Here is a 15847-nt window from a genome sequence, read left to right as displayed (position 1 = left end):
TTCTACTCAATGGTCCTTTCAAGAGTGTTGTGAAATCAGAACAAAAGAAAAAAATTAAAAAATAAAAGTACATATGAATTCCATACCTTTCACAGTTTCTTCCAGTTGTAAACCCCCAACAACTGAAGCATGATCCTGTTTCTGGATTACAAAGCTCAGCAAACGAATTACAAAGGCAAGGGTGGCAGCTGGGAAATCCAAAATAGACCTGCAGGCACTGGTCACAATGGAGGCCAGTCACCTCTTCCTGGCAGGGGCACTGTCCTGTTATTTGGTCACATACAGTGCTCTTTGAACCTTGAGGGTGGCAGTGACATGCTAGATAAAGCAAAGAGAAGCATGTTGGTGGGGGCAAGTGGTGTGCTGGTGCAAGAGGTACAGTTCTAATGTTGCAGTCCCTAACTCACCGTCTCATCCCAATCAAGGTGAATAGAGTGAGTCTCTGGAGCAGAGCCTGGCATAGAGCGAGTACCAGGTGACTTGGTTAAATAACAATTCATCCCTTCATTCAACAAACAGTAAGCTGTGAACAATTGGGTCTGATAAATGTTGTTTACATAGAGGAACTGAATAAGTAACGTGTTTCTAATGACTTGAGCTTTTATATATCTTGGCAGTCAAACTTGAAGACTATAAAAAATATCAGACCCACCCCCCCCCACAAAAGATGGTCAGATTTTTCTTTTTCCTAGACAAGATAGCCAAGGCTCAGTCCTTTTCTGCTAAATTGTTGAATCATTTGAGCTGATCTTCCACATACAAAAAAAAATGTGATGTCTGTTTGTTTGGCAGGGTGCTGCATGGAAGAAATGTTTGCTCCTTTGTGTATCTCAAGCACTTCATAATTTTTTTAAAAAAAGGAAAAAAAAAATGGTGATGGACCTAAGCTCTTTGATGGGCTATTTGCTAGATAGGCAATGACCAGGAAGGTGTGCCATCTCTCCAAATCATGACTGAAAAGGTGTTTCCCTACCTGAAAAGAGAATTCATGTACCTGGTGTTTTTCATGGTTCCTAAGGCAGGTTTCTGTGGGGAACAGTATTTTCACTAATGGTTTACATGGTGAACAAAGAACTGTATACCCTGACATGACAGCCATGATAACTGGATTTACACCTGAAGGTGAAGCCCCATCTAAGTCCACAAAATGAGTTCTGAGACTTTGTGACCCCAAGCATCAGAAAGCATAATATCCTGGTCACAGTGTTGTCCCCTTTCTCAACTTCCCAATCTCATCATTGTTTTAGCCTTTCCAGCCACCAGGCTTACGCACCTGATTGTACAGCTGGGTTTGCACAGCCAACTCCCTTCATGGTGTTCCCACAGCCTACCTGGACTACCCTCTCTCTGACACAGACTGCAAATTCCCAGAAGCATGGACCATGGTTTTATCATACTCATGCTTCCTAGCAGAGCTCTGCACAGTGAATGGATGAATGAAAGACAGTAGAAAAAATTTCAGTATATTTTATCTACATAGTCTGAGTAATGTAGTCAAATTCCCAATCCTCTCCCCTTTTAGACACCCCACATCAATTTTCCTGCCTTCAAAGCTCCAAGGTTGTGAACAAGAGTGTTTCCACCATCTTTTTTTTGTTACATACAGTGACAGCCATGATGCCCCCAAACCGTAGCTTCCTGTTGAGCACCTGTCACAGCGGCGCCCGGCTACACGAGGCTTACACTGGCACTGGCCTCCAAGTGGGCTGCAGCTGGTCCCGGCCGAGCCCTGGGGGTGACACTTACAGGCTGCAAGAAACAAAAGAAGAAAGTTAGAGGTGAAGGAAGTGACAGAGAACCACCTTATGCTCTTAGTAGCTTTAGTTCGCCTCTCTTTCATTTGTTGCCTCTCCAGTCCTTAATCCCTTATCTATTAAAGGGGGATAATATAGGATCTACTTCATGGGATTATAAGGATTAAAGGTAATAATGCCTGTGAAGTACTTAGAACAGTGTTTGGCATATAGTAAGTGCTCAATAAACATTACTTAAATATAACAACAATAAACATTACTTAAGTTTAATGAAAGGCTTAAAATAAGTTGTTTTAATAATTAATTGTTCCAATTTAATATTATTATTGATATTATTATTACTTCAATTCCTGATTATCTATGTTGGTGCTGGACTATACCTTTGATTTTTCTTTTTTTTTTTTTTTTTTTTAAATTACTGATTTTTATATATATAGAGAAAAAGAAACATTGATTTGTTGTTCCACTTATTTATGCATTCATTGGTTGATTCTTGTAAGTGCCCTCACTAGGAATCGAACCTGCAACCTTGGCTTATCAGGACAACACTCTAACCAACTGAACTTACCTTTGATTTTTCTTATTCCATATTTTTCACCAGATTGTGGACACCCTGAAGCTATAGCCCTTCAATATGATGGAAAAAGCATTTGCCTGGAACTTATGAAGCCCAGGCTCTCACTGTAGCTGTCACTCTATAGCAACTGTTTCTCAGCTGGGGAGAATTTTGCTCCCAGAGGGCATATGTCACCATTTGGAGACATTTTTGGACGTTACAACCAGAACAAGGGTGCTACTGGTATCAGGTGGGTAGAGGGTAGGGATGTTGCTAAATATCTTATAATGCACAGGACACATCCCACCCCTATCCCCACAACTAAGCATTATCCAGGCCCAAACTGGGAAATTGCCAAGGGTAAGAAACCTGCTCTATAGCTTAGTGCAAGGGACAAGTAATGTTTTTGGACACTAGTCGTCTCATTTATTAAATGAAGGTTTGGGGATGAAAGAAGTTGTTTAGAGTTTATTTCAGCCCTAAAATCCGAGGATTCTAAATAAATACATGTTTTAGGACTATTGTTCCAACAATCTAGCATTTTAAAGCTACTGCAAGGCTCCACTTTTTATGTAATTCCTGTACTGCACATTATGATTCCAACACAAGAACAGACTGTGTATTTAGTCATTGGGCAAGTGATTGGTTGTTTGGAATAGATGATAAAGTACATTAAATTGATTCACTCATGTCCCCAAAAGCATTTTTATGGGTAGCAGTGCTTCAGTAGAGGCTACTACAGAGATACTCACCCACTGCCCCATCATGTAGCCTGGCAGACATGCTGGCTATACACCTTTCACATGCACCAGGGAGCACCTGAGCTCCCGGCTCGCAGGCAATTTTAGCACAGGTGTGCAGTGGATATTCCTCTAAATCCAGCTTGCTGAAGAAATCCTCCAATGCATTGATTTGGGGAAGAAGACCAAGCTTTTAAAATAACGAGAAAAGAAGACATGTTCACAACTGTCTCCTGTTCAGATTTCAGTTATAAAAAATCAGATTCATATATGAGAATAACGGTTGAAAAAGGACCGAGTTTAGTTCTTTAAATTGCTTATGACTAAATATTTTAAGATTTTCAACTTATTTAAGAAGTCTTCAACTAAATATAGGGTGTCTCCCAAAAATGTATACTTACTTTGAATGATTATAAAGTCAGTGTTTATTAACATACATTTCATTTTCAAAATTTAAAAGAATCTACAGAAGTGAATACTTTTTTTTTGGTCAATGCCTGTTTTCAAACAGATGACCATTCTGGCCTAGGTACTGCTGATGAGATGAAGCAGTGGAATTGCAAATATCAAGAATCATTTCATTCCTCCATATTTGTGAGCTCTCAATTCATCAGCTGTTGCTGGTTTTGTACCATAAACTTTATATTTTATGTATCCCCTTAAAAAAGTTTAGAGGGTAAATTTTCTTTGTTCAAAGCTTAGTCTGGCTTCATCCATTATTTCAAATCAATTAAATATGAAAAGGAGTGAAAATTATCAGCTTTTAATGTGTGTATACATTTTTGGGGACACAAGGTGGACACTTAGAATAATTATAAAGGCAGTGTTTGTACTTCAACTGCATTTTCAAACTTCCTAGTAGCATTTTAGGATGAATTTCCTTTGTTCAAAGCTTAGTCTGGCTGAAAAAAAAAGAAACATCAATTGAGCTATCAGCTATTATTTGTGTATATATGTTTTTGGGACACCCTGTATTTTCATCTATTGACCAATGGCAAAGAAAATAATTAAGCCTGTATCTTTTTACTGTCCTTACTACTATATTTTTAACTTGCTAATAAATTTGTCTTAGATTTGAAAAACTTTTAACTAGACTACTTGTAGTGAGAAATTATGGCTTAGGGCTTTCCATAGTATTATAGTGGAACTCTAATTCCACTAAATTCTTCTTTAAAAGTTTTGTCTTTTTCAATTACATATGAAAATGGTATTTTACATAAAACTATATATGCTTCTTGGATATTCACAAAATCGATTAACATATCAAGGGCTCTGAGAAGTCCTGCAAGAAAGATACTCTTTAAACTCTGTGTTTTCAGATGTATTTAGTCATTTGGTCCTATATTCAAATAATACTAACATCTCATAGAATCAATAAGTCACAGATGCATTTTGGGATTTGCTGGCTTAGAACATACAGCTATTATGGGACAAATGCATTATAGGTTTATTCTCAGAGAAATAATCTATAGTTTAACATCTATGTGAAGAAAAGCTTTCTAGTTATATTTTTTGAGAAGATTTTATCTAAGTTATAGCCTAATACTATCTGAATAGTTTATTTATAGCTTAACTGATATAGTAGCAAATGTGTTGGTACAGCAGATTAATCACACCAAGTTGGTCATTTTGAATGACTGATGGAAAAACAGCATTGAAAATAAGTTTTGATTCAGCAGGTCATGTTAAGAGAGTGAACCTGGTGGCACAGATAAATCTCTGATCTTTTTGCTTTGTCTATACTGAAACTACTTTCCATGTTCCTTTAACTTGAACCCTCTCCAGTCCTTCTCTGTTTGTCCGTTGACACACCTGAGGTGGAATTTAACCCTAGATGACTATTTTAAAGTGTCTTCACTCCTTAGACCTCTAACCTCATTTTCCCTGTACTCTCAGCATACGTCATTGTTTCTTAATTCTCTTACGTCACAGAGAAAATAGACCCAGCAAAGGCATTGAGCCCCCTACTTCCTGCTTCCCAAACACCTGTCTCACAGGGACTACCACCTGCCCTTGACTCTCTGTGCTGACCCAGGAAGAAGGACCCCAGTGGAAGCGGTGTCCCTCTGCTATTCCCTCTGCCACCAGGGCACTTTTCTGTGGATTATGCTTTCTTTCTTTAATCTCAACTGGCATTTAAATGTACTTATGCCTCTCCTATCTATAAAATCACCTCCTTGACTTCATTTAATGCTCTGACAGCCAAATTTCTTGAAAAATTGTTTCTTTGTCATCCCTACTGCCTCCTCTCCCATTCGCCTTTTATGCCTATGCAGTACCTATCCTTCCACACATAACTAAATGTTTGGTTCTTCAGGATTCTCTCATTGGCCCCCTTTTTACTCCAAACCCACTTCCTAGGTGGTCTTGACAATGCCGTGTCTTTGGTTACCATCTATTGATTGCTGACATGGGAATTTACATTTCCTGCTCATATCTCAATCGTGGGCTCCCTATCTGCACAGATATGCACAGACAAGCCTAGTGGTTGTCCACAGGTACTGCTAAACACACACGCCTGAAACCTGCTTTCCCTTCTGTGCCTGTTGTTAGGAAGTAATGCTGCAATCCACCAGGCTGCTCAGTGTAGAAAATGGGAGAAGGTCATCTCTGCCTCTTTGTCATCAATATTCCACACCCACCCACACCCCCCATATATCAACTCTATCATAAGCGTGGTCAATCTGACTTCTTAAATATGTCTAAGATGTATTTATTGCTCTTTTTCTCCCTGTCACTTCCCTAATTTGGGGTCACCTAGATTACCATAGTGGCAGCCCAATAGATGTCTCATCTTCTACTCTCCTCCCTTCCCCATCAGTATTCTACTGTAGAGTCATAGTAATACTTTAAAAGGCAATTTGTACAGCTAATCCCCTCCTTAAAACTTTTCAGTGGCTTCCCATTGCCTCAGGATAAAATCTAAGCTTCATCTGTATCCATTCATTCATCCCTTCATTCACTCATTCATTTCTCTCAACTCCGTGGTTCTCAATATGGGAGAACCCTAGGGGGCATTTTGGAAATTCCAAGGGGTGATTTTGGTTGTCACCACAATTGGGTGAGGTGTGTGACTAGGATCTAGTGGGTGGGGATAAAAAATGCTAGACATTCTCACAAAAAGAAAAATAATTCCTTGTCTTCTACAGTAGGTTTTGAATATTCCACTGAAAATCCATGAAGAAGAAATCCCTGTTTATAATTATGAGTTGAAAACCTTACTCTGTTTTAAAAACATGTTAAGCGTGTTTCTAATGCTCCTGCTTTCATGGCTGTCTTGTACATAATGATTCTACATGTATGAGCATCCCCTGGTTCCTTGTGTCTTGTGGTGCATTTATGCCTGTGCATACAGATATCGCAGCACATATTATTGCTTTGTAAATTACTTTACTTTTGTATTTGCACATTACCTTGATATTATTTGCAAGTTCTGTATGCAGGTAGACTATATGACCTATGAGTTTCATTTCAGGATAGTGAAGAGTGTTATAAAATATTTGTAATAAAAAAAGGGGAGCTGGGGCAGGTGATGTTGAGAACCACTGCTTGAGCCACACTGAACTTCTCAGTTTAGTGCCCTATTGCAGCTCCCAGTACCTCTGATACCATGTTGTCATGTCCTGTGTTACTCTCTGCATCTCCTCTTTAGAGAGTAAGCCTCAGCATGGCAGGGAAGGTACTTGTTGCTTTACACCTGTGCCTACCACAGTGTCTAGTTTACACTATGTGCTGCATGCAAATTTGTTCAATAAGGAAGTATATATACATTTCTAGTACTGTATCTTTAAGTTGATCTTAAAGTACTGTATCTTTAAGAAGCTTCTGCTTCTAAGGAATCTGACCCAAAACAGGGACCTTCCGCCTTTTCTGAGATTTCTGACAGTTTGCCAAGATCAGCTTACTCTCTTAATTTTTAATGACTCTACTTTTTCCAAACACAAACGAAGTGGGGAGAGACGCAGAAGAAGGCCAGATGGGCTAGGGTTGGGGATGACTGCAGCCAACTAGGGGTTAATTATTCAGAGTTATTGGTCCGAGCCAGTTTAGAGTTGTCCATTTTTGGCATCAAACAGATGGAGCAAATGACAAGAGTCTCTGTCAGCTATAGGATTTTGTAATGCCATGGTTCACTTCTCTTAGAAGCTTAGAAGCACTTTCTGTTTACCAAGTGCAGTCCATTCTATGGTTCTAAAGAATGGCAGTTTTATATTCTAGGATACCTAATATACTTTTGACTCCAAACAAACTTTTATAAAAGCACATATTATGTACTCAGGGGGACTGAAAAACAATCTAACTATCTCACTATGCTTGCCAAACAAAAGGAATTTATGCAGAAGGAGCATCCAGGGATGAACAGAACTTTCATCCGGTCTTCTTGGTAATCCATCTTAGTTTTAGATGCAAATGTTAACTTGGCTGCAGAGAATAAACTCTGAAAGGACCAAGTCCCAAGCAGTCAAGTATCTTCCCAGAGCAGCGAAATTGGTGGTGTGGAAATACCTACACGAGTCTGTAATCATAAAATGTGCAGTGATTTTCTCCTACTGGACACTCTGGCTCAGGGTCTACAGGGGACATTGACCTTCCTGTTAAGATCTTCCTGCCTGCCAGCTGCTATGGCATTGCCTGCTATAGGCTCACAGCTGTCCTCTTCTCCAGGAAACTGGGTCTGCCACCTTGTTAATGCACTCAAAGGGGGCCAGGGGCATGCTGTGGTGAGCCTCTAGACAATGACTTGGGCACATGCAGGCCCACCACTTTGCCTCTAGTTGGAAAAAATTATGTGGTGTAATTCATATTTTAGAGCTCTGTGTGGGATCAAGCTGCAGCTACACTTCAATGGAGGCCACATCCTTGCTTTGGTCCTTCCCTGTCCTCTCTTATCCCCCTCACGCCTTTTCTCCTGCCCACATGCCCTCAGTAAATCAGGTGCACCTGAGTTCCTGTCTCAGCTTCTAAGAAATTTGACCTAAATCAGGGGCCTACAGTCTCTTCTGAGATTTCTGACAGTTTTCTAAAATCAGCTTACTCTCTTAATTTTTATATAGGTTTCAGGGTTCCCATACTTAAATAAGAGAATGATTGTTTGAAAACAGATCAGATATATTCTTAAGTTAATTTCATATTATCTACTTATATTATGTACCTATCAAACATCATTGCCATGATTTTGTTTACATGACTGTCTTTTGTATCAGGCTGAGAATTCTTAGAGGGCAAGAACCATATTTTATACCTAGGAACCAGCAGTGCCTGGGCCATACACACTCAATAGATAGAGGATGAATGGACAATTTGGATGGATGAATTTAATACAGCATCTAGTGATAATCTCAGGAGTTTATGAAGTTTAGAAATATTTAGAATATAGATTTAAAATGAGGAGTAAGTTGGCTCTTATAACTTTGAATTTCATGACTATTACTATTATTAACATCCCTTTGTGATTTAGGGCTTTCTTATTTTCCTCTGTTTCCTTTCTTTACTCTGCCTGGGTTCCCAACTTTTAGCATTTCCCATCCCCCCCCCGACCCCCGGATTAAACATGTAGGATATAATTTTCTTCCTTTGTAACTTATATACATCTTCATGAGCACAGTTTTATTTATTTATTATTAATTAATTAATTAATTTGTAAATGTTTTTATTGATTTTAGAGAGAGGAAAGGAGAGGGAGAGAGATAATGAGAGAGTCATTAATCAACTGCCTGCTGCATGCCCTTTACTGGGGATCCAGCTCCCAACCCGGGCATGTGCCCTGCCTAGGAATTGAACTATGATCTCCTTGATCCTAGTTTGATGCTCAACCGCTGAGCCATGCTGAGCCCGGGCAAAACACTGAAATGTTATATTAAACTTTCAACATTATTATAAAGGTGCTTTATAGTAGGGTTTGATTATAGGTATTATATATATATATAATTTTTATTTTATTTTTGTTTAAAATATTACAGATGTCCCTTTTTCTCCCCAATGACCCATTTCATCCCATCCCTTCCCCCTCCCAAGTCCCTGTCCCCGCCATTGTCCGTGTCCTTGGGTTGTGCATATATGCATATAAATTCTTTGGTTACTCTCTCCCCCTCCACTCACCCACCCTCCTCCATCCCTCTGACATTCATCAGTCTCATCTATGCTTCCATGTCATTGAATCTATTCTGTTCCTCAGTTCATTAAGTTCTTTAGATTCCACGTATAAGCGAGATCATGTGATATTTGTCTTTCTCTGTCTGGCTTATTTCACTTAACATAATATTCTCCAGGTCTATCCATACTGTCCCAAAGGGTACAAGATTCTTCTTCTTTACAGCTGCATAGTATTCCATGGTGTAAATGTCCCAGAGCTTTTTATCCACTCATCTACTGATGGGCACTTGGGCTGTTTCCAGATCTTAGCTATTGTAAACTGTGCTGCTATGAACATCAGGGAGCATATATTCTTTCTGATGAATGTTTCAGGATTCTTAGGATACATTCCTAGGAGCAGAATCACTGGGTCAAATGGCAGGTCCATTTCTAATTTTTTGAGGAACCTCCATACTGTTTTCCATAGTGGCTGCACCAGTCTGCATTCCCACCAGCAGTGTACTAGGATTCCCCTTTCTCCACACCCTCGCCAGCACATGTCGTTTGTTGATTTGTTGATGGTAGCCATTCTGACAGGTGTGAAGTGATACCTCATTGTGGTTTTAATTTGCATCTCTGATGATTAGTGACGTTGAGCATTTTCTCCTGTGTCTCTTGGCCATCTGTATGTCCTCTTTAGAGAAGTATCTATTCAAGTCCTTTGCCCATTTCTTAATTGGGTTGTTTGTCTTCCTCTAGCTGAGTGCTATGAGTTCTTTGTACACTTTGGAAATTAGCCCCTTATCAGATACATCATTGGCAAATATGTTTTCCCAGACCATGGGGTTCCTTTGTATTTTGAGGCTGTTTTCTTTTGCTGTACAGAAGCTTTTTAGTTTGATGTAGTCCCATATGTTTATTTTTTCTTTTGTTTCTCTTGCCCTAGGAGATGTATCAGTGAAAAGTCCACTACGTGAGATGTCTGTGACTTTACTGCCTGTTTTCTTTCAGGATTTTTATGGTTTTGTGACCTACATTTAAGTCTTTTATCCATTTTGAGTTTATTTTTGTATTTGGTGAAAGTTGGTGGTCTAGTTTCATTCTTTTGCATGTATCTGTCCAATTTTCCCAGCAGCATTTATTGAAGAGACTGTCTTTACTCCATTGGATACTCTTGCCTCCTTTGTCGAATATTAACTGACCATAATGGCGTGGGTCTATTTCTGGGGTCTCTGTTCTGTTCCATTGATCTATATGCCTGCTGTTGTACCAATACCAGGCCGTTTTGATTACAGTGGCTTTGAAATACAGTTTGAAGTCTGGTAATGTGATCCTTCCCACTCTGTTCTTTTTTCTCAAGATGGCTGCAGCTATTCAAGGTCTTTTTTGGTTCCATATAAATTTTTGAAATGTTTGTTCTAGGTCTGTGAAATATGTTGTTGGTATTTTAATAGGAATTGCATTGAATTTATAAATTGCTTTGGGTAGTATGGACATTTTAATGATATTAATTCTTCCAATCCATGAGCATGGTATATTCTTTCACTTGTTTAAATCTTCCTCTATTTCTTTTTTCAATGTCACGTAGTTTTCCAAGTACAGGTCTTTTACATCCTTGGTTAAGTTTATTCCTAGGTATCTTATTTTGTCAGTTGCAATTGTAAATGTTATTGCTTTTTTAGTTTCTCTCTCTGAAAGTTCATTGTTGGTGTATAAGAATGCCATTGATTTCCAGATTTTGATTTTGTATCCAGGTACCTTGCGAAATTTGTTTGTCAAGTCTAGTAGTACTTTGATGGAGTCTTTAGGGTTTTCTATGTACAATATCATGTCATCTGCAAATAATAACAGTTTTACTTCCTCCTTTCCAATTTGGATACCTTTCATGTTATCTTCCTGTCTGATGGCTATGGCGAGGACTTCCAGTACTATGTTGAATAAGAGTGGTGAAAGTGGACATCCCTGTCTTGTTCCGGTTTTTAATGGAAATGGTTTTAGTTTTTGCCCATTGAGTATGATGTTGGCTGTAGGTCCATCATATATGGCCTTTATTATGTTGAGGTATGATCTCTCTATTCCCACTTTGCTGAGAGTTTTTATCAGCAATGGGTGCTGGATTTTGTCAAATGCTTTTTCTGCATCTATTGATATGATCATATGATTTTTGTCCTTCATTTTGTTTATGTGATGTATCACATTTATTGATTTGCTGATGTTGTACCAGCCTTGCATCCCTGGAATAAATCCCACTTGGTTATGATGTATGATCTTTTTAATGTATTGCTGGATCCAGTTTGCTAGTAATTCAGTGAGGATTTTATCATCTATGTTCATCAGGGATATTGGCCTGTAATTTTCTTTCTTTGTAGCATCTTTATCTGGTTTGGGATTAGGATGATGCTAGCCTCATAAAAAGAGTTTGGGAGTTTTCCCTCCTCTTGAATTTTCTGGAATAGTTTGAATAGAATAGGTGTTAATTCTTCTTTAAATATTCAGTTAAACTCGCCTGTAAATCCATCTGGAACGGGACTTTTGTTTACTGGGAGTTTTTTGATTACTGCTTCAATTTCATTCGTTGTTATTTGCCTATTCAGGTTTTCTGCCTCTTCTTGATTCAGCTTTGGAAGGTAGTATGCTTCTAGGAATTTGTCCATTTCCCCCATGTTGTCCAGTTTGTTGGCATATAGTTGCTCATAATACGTTCTTACAATCCTTTGTATTTCTGTTGGGTCGGTTGTTATATAGCCTCTTTCATCTCTGATTTTATTTATTTGGGTCCACTCTCTTTGTTTCTTAGTGAGTCTGGCTAAAGGTGCATCAATCTTATTTACCTTTTCAAAGAACCAGCTCTTGGTTTCATTGATTTTTTGAATTTTTGTTAGTCTCTATGTCATTAATCTCTGCTCTGAGTTTTATTATTTCCTTCCTTGTACTTCCTGGAGGCTTTTCTTGCTGTTCTCATTCTAGTTCTTTTAGTTGTTGTGTTAGATGGTTCATTAGATCTTTTTCTTGTTTCTTGAGATAGGCCTGTAATGCTATGAATTTTCCTCTCAGGACTGCTTTCCCTGTGTCCCACAGATTTGGGGTTGTTGTCTGCTCATTTTCATTTTTTTCCATGAAGTGTTTGATTTCTTACTTGATCTCATTAACAACCCATTCATTGTTTAATAGCATGCTATTTAGCCTCCATGTGTTTGAATATTTTTGAGTTTTTTTATAGTGGTTGATTTCTAGTTTCATGGCATTGTGATCCGAGAAGATGCTTGATATGATTTCAGTCCTCTTATATTTGTAGAGACTTGCCTTGTGCCATAACATGTGGTCTATTTTTGAGAATGTTCCATGTGCACTTGAGAAGAATGTGTATTCTGCTGCTTTGGGGCAAAATGTTCTGTAAATGTCAATTAAATCTAATAGGTCTAGTGATTCATTTAAGGTCTGTGTTTCCCTGTTGATTTTTCGCCTTGATGATCTGTCCAGTGTTGGCCGTGGGGTGTTAAAGTCCCCCACTATGAATGTGTTGCTGTCAGTCTGCCCCTTAAACTCCCCTAGAAATTTTTTATATATTTAGGTGCTCCTGTATTGGGTACATAAATGTTCATAAGGGTTATTTCCTCCTGTTGGATTGATCCCTTTAGTAATATGTAGTGACCATCTTTGTCTCTTGTTATGGTCTTTATTTTGAAGTCTGTTTTGTCAGAAATAAGAATTGCTACTCCAGCTTTCTTTTCTTTTCCATTTGCATGGAATATTTTACTTCATCCCTTCACTTTTAGCCTGTGTGAGTCTTTTTCTCTCAGGTGGGTCACTTGTAGACAGCATATATTTGGGTCCTGTTTTCTTATCTATTCAGCTACCCTTTGTTTTTGGATTGGACCATTTATTCCATTTACATTTAAGGTTACTATTGATATCAACTTATTTAATACCGTTTTTCCTCTTTGTGCTGACCTACCTTTCTCTCACTATTCTTTCTTTTTCTTAAAGCAGTCCTTTTAGCATTTCTTTTTTTCTTTTTCTTTTTTTTTTAAATATCTTTATTGATTTCAGAGAGAGGAAAGGAGAGGGAGAGCTAGAAACATCAATGATGAGAGAGTCATTGATGGGCTGCAGCCCCCAACCAGGCATGTGCCCTGACCGGGAATCGAACCCTGATCGCCTGGATTCCTAGGTCGACGCTTAACCGCTGAGCCACACCCGGCCGGGCTTTTAGCATTTCTTGCAATGCTGGTTTAGTGGTACTGAACTCCTTTAGCCTTTTTTTTAAATCTGTGAAGCTCTTTATTTCACCTTCAATTTTAAATGATAGCCTTGCTGGATAAAGCAATCTTGGTGGCATGTTCTTGCTTTTCATTACTTGGAGAACTTCATGCCACTCCTTTCTGGCCTGAAGAGTTTCTGTTGAGAAATCAGCTGTCAGCCTTATGGGGTTTCCCTTGTAGGTCACTGCTTGTCTCTCCCTTGCAGCCGTTAATATTTTCTCTTTGTCCTTGACATTTGCCATTTTAATTATGATGTGTCTTGGAGTGGTTCTCTTTGGGTCTCTCTTGTTTGGAACCCTCTGGAGCACAGTTCTATTTAAAGCTCCTTGGCTGAGAATTTGAATTGTGTGGCTAGGGGAATCATGACAGTTAGAATTTCCCATTCAAGAGTTTGTTTCTTCTTTCTAAACTTTGTTTCTACTATAATATGGTAGAATCTCACCACAATAGTATATGGCCCTCTGGGTGCAGGCTTTAGACCACTTTTGGCTAAAATTCCCATATAAAATACAAATCACCTAATTAAAACTTAATTTCAGAGAAATAATGAATAATTTTTATTTAGTATAAGTATGTCTCATGCAATATTTGAGGGCAATATTTAGGACATATTTTATACTGCATTTAAATTTAATTGGGTGTCCTGTTTCTTTCTTTCCTCCCTTCTCTCTAACTCTTTCCTCCCTCCTTCCCTCCTTCCCTTCCTTCCTTCCTTCCTTCCTTCCTTCCTTCCTTCCTTCCTTCCATTTTTTGCTAAATCTTGCAATCTACCATTGGTAAAATAATCTTAAAACAATGGCTTTTTTTTGATGTTATAATAGCTGAACTTGTTGAATAAAATCCAAGATTTAAGATGATGAAAATAACAAAGTTCCCAGATAAAAATTTAAAATGTTCAATAGTGAAAAACTGAACTTTGAAGAGACAATTCACAAAATATGGATAAGTAGCTAATTAAATCAGGGTTCAACAAACTTCCTATAAAAGGCCAGAAAGTAAATATTTCTGGCTTTAAAGTCTTAAGGTCTCTGTTATAACTACTCAGCTCTGCTTTTGTAGCTTGAAAACAGCTGTAGATAATATGTAAACAAAAGGGCATGGCTGTATTCCAATATAATTTGTAGGTTGTAGTTTGTCAATTAAATCAAGATATTAGAAGATACTCACAAATATTTAAAAATACAATTTAAACAAAGCAATTTGATTTTTATACACAAAATTGCTTTTTAAAACTCCCAAAAAACTCTATACAATTCTTCTGAAGATGAATGAAGCTAGTACTTTCATACATTATTGGTAATCCTGAAAATTAATTGGAAAATGGCTTCCACAAATTAATTTGATGAGTTATTTCAAGAGCCATAAAACCTTGGATACATATGACTATATTTTAAAATATTGAAAAATATGTACCAACTATACATAGTGAAAAACAGAAGCAATTATTCCACAAGTAGGGGAACAGACAAGTAAATCATATAAATTTACTTGGTGCTGAACTCTGCCCAGTGACAAGCTTGGGTCTGAAATGCACAGACAGAGTGGTTTGGAAGCACCATCTGTAGTCCAGTTCTTTGGCAGATAGATGCTGAAAGTAGTCACTCAAAATAAACAAAAACCAAAAACAAGATAGAAACAGACTCATATACGCAGAGAACAGACCAATAGATGCAGGATGGAGGAGTGTTGGAAGTCTGGGTGAAAAAGGTGAAGGGACTGAGAAGTACACATTGGCAGTTACAGAATAGTCATGGGGATGTAAAGTACAGCACAGGGAATACAATCAGTAATATTATAGTAAGTATGTATGGTGCCAGGCAGGTACTGGGAATATTCAGGGAGCACTTTGTAAAGTAGATAATTGTCTAACTACTATGTTGTACACCTGAAACTAATACAAATAATATTGAATGTAAACTTTAATTAAAAAATAAAAATTTAAAAAGTCACTCAAAGAAATATGCTGCATAGTTCCTAAAAATAAGACTACATAAACAGCAAGAACATGCTTCTGATATAATGTGAAGTGAAAAGTGTCCATGTACATACTTGTTTAAGCACACTGGCTACAACATAAAAGCATAACATGTACAAATGGGAACTTGCATGATGCTAATTATTAAAGTGGTATGATTTCTCCCTAAATTTTCCTTAATGCTGTCATGGTTCAGGGTAGGGGTTCTGGAATCAGGCAGTCTGGCTCTGATTCCAGACTCCTCACTAATAGCTTTGAGACCCTGTGCCTCAGTTCTGTTGTCTATAAATGAGGATAATAATAGTGCCTACCTCATAGTGCTGTTGACTCTATAAGACTAAATAATAGAATATGTAAAACACTTCAAACCATTACTGGCACGTACTCTTGTTCTGTAAGGTTTGCAGTTGTTATTAAGTGACTTTTAGAGAGAATAGGTGATTTTTATAATGAAACAAATACATTTATACTTCTCAAGAAACATTTCA

The 15847-nt window shown here is 37.9% G+C and overlaps 1 protein-coding gene across 1 annotated transcript in view; it reads right to left on the bottom strand.

Annotated features, from left to right (window-relative positions):
• Positions 1 to 15847, bottom strand: part of LAMB4 (laminin subunit beta 4) — a gene marked incomplete at both ends in the record, with an annotated part of 103500 nt that overhangs the window by 46159 nt on the left and 41494 nt on the right. The window contains 4 exon segments of the mRNA XM_081146968.1: positions 87 to 318; positions 1605 to 1623; positions 1625 to 1749; positions 3063 to 3240. Coding sequence (XP_081003094.1) covers positions 87 to 318; positions 1605 to 1623; positions 1625 to 1749; positions 3063 to 3240 — 554 coding nt within the window.

The sequence above is a fragment of the Miniopterus schreibersii genome (assembly GCF_964146895.1).
Source record: "Miniopterus schreibersii genome assembly, chromosome: 9".
Taxonomy (NCBI): domain Eukaryota; kingdom Metazoa; phylum Chordata; class Mammalia; order Chiroptera; family Miniopteridae; genus Miniopterus; species Miniopterus schreibersii.
The sequence above is the reverse complement of the archived record's forward strand: the minus strand, read 5'-3'. Positions and strand labels throughout refer to the sequence as shown.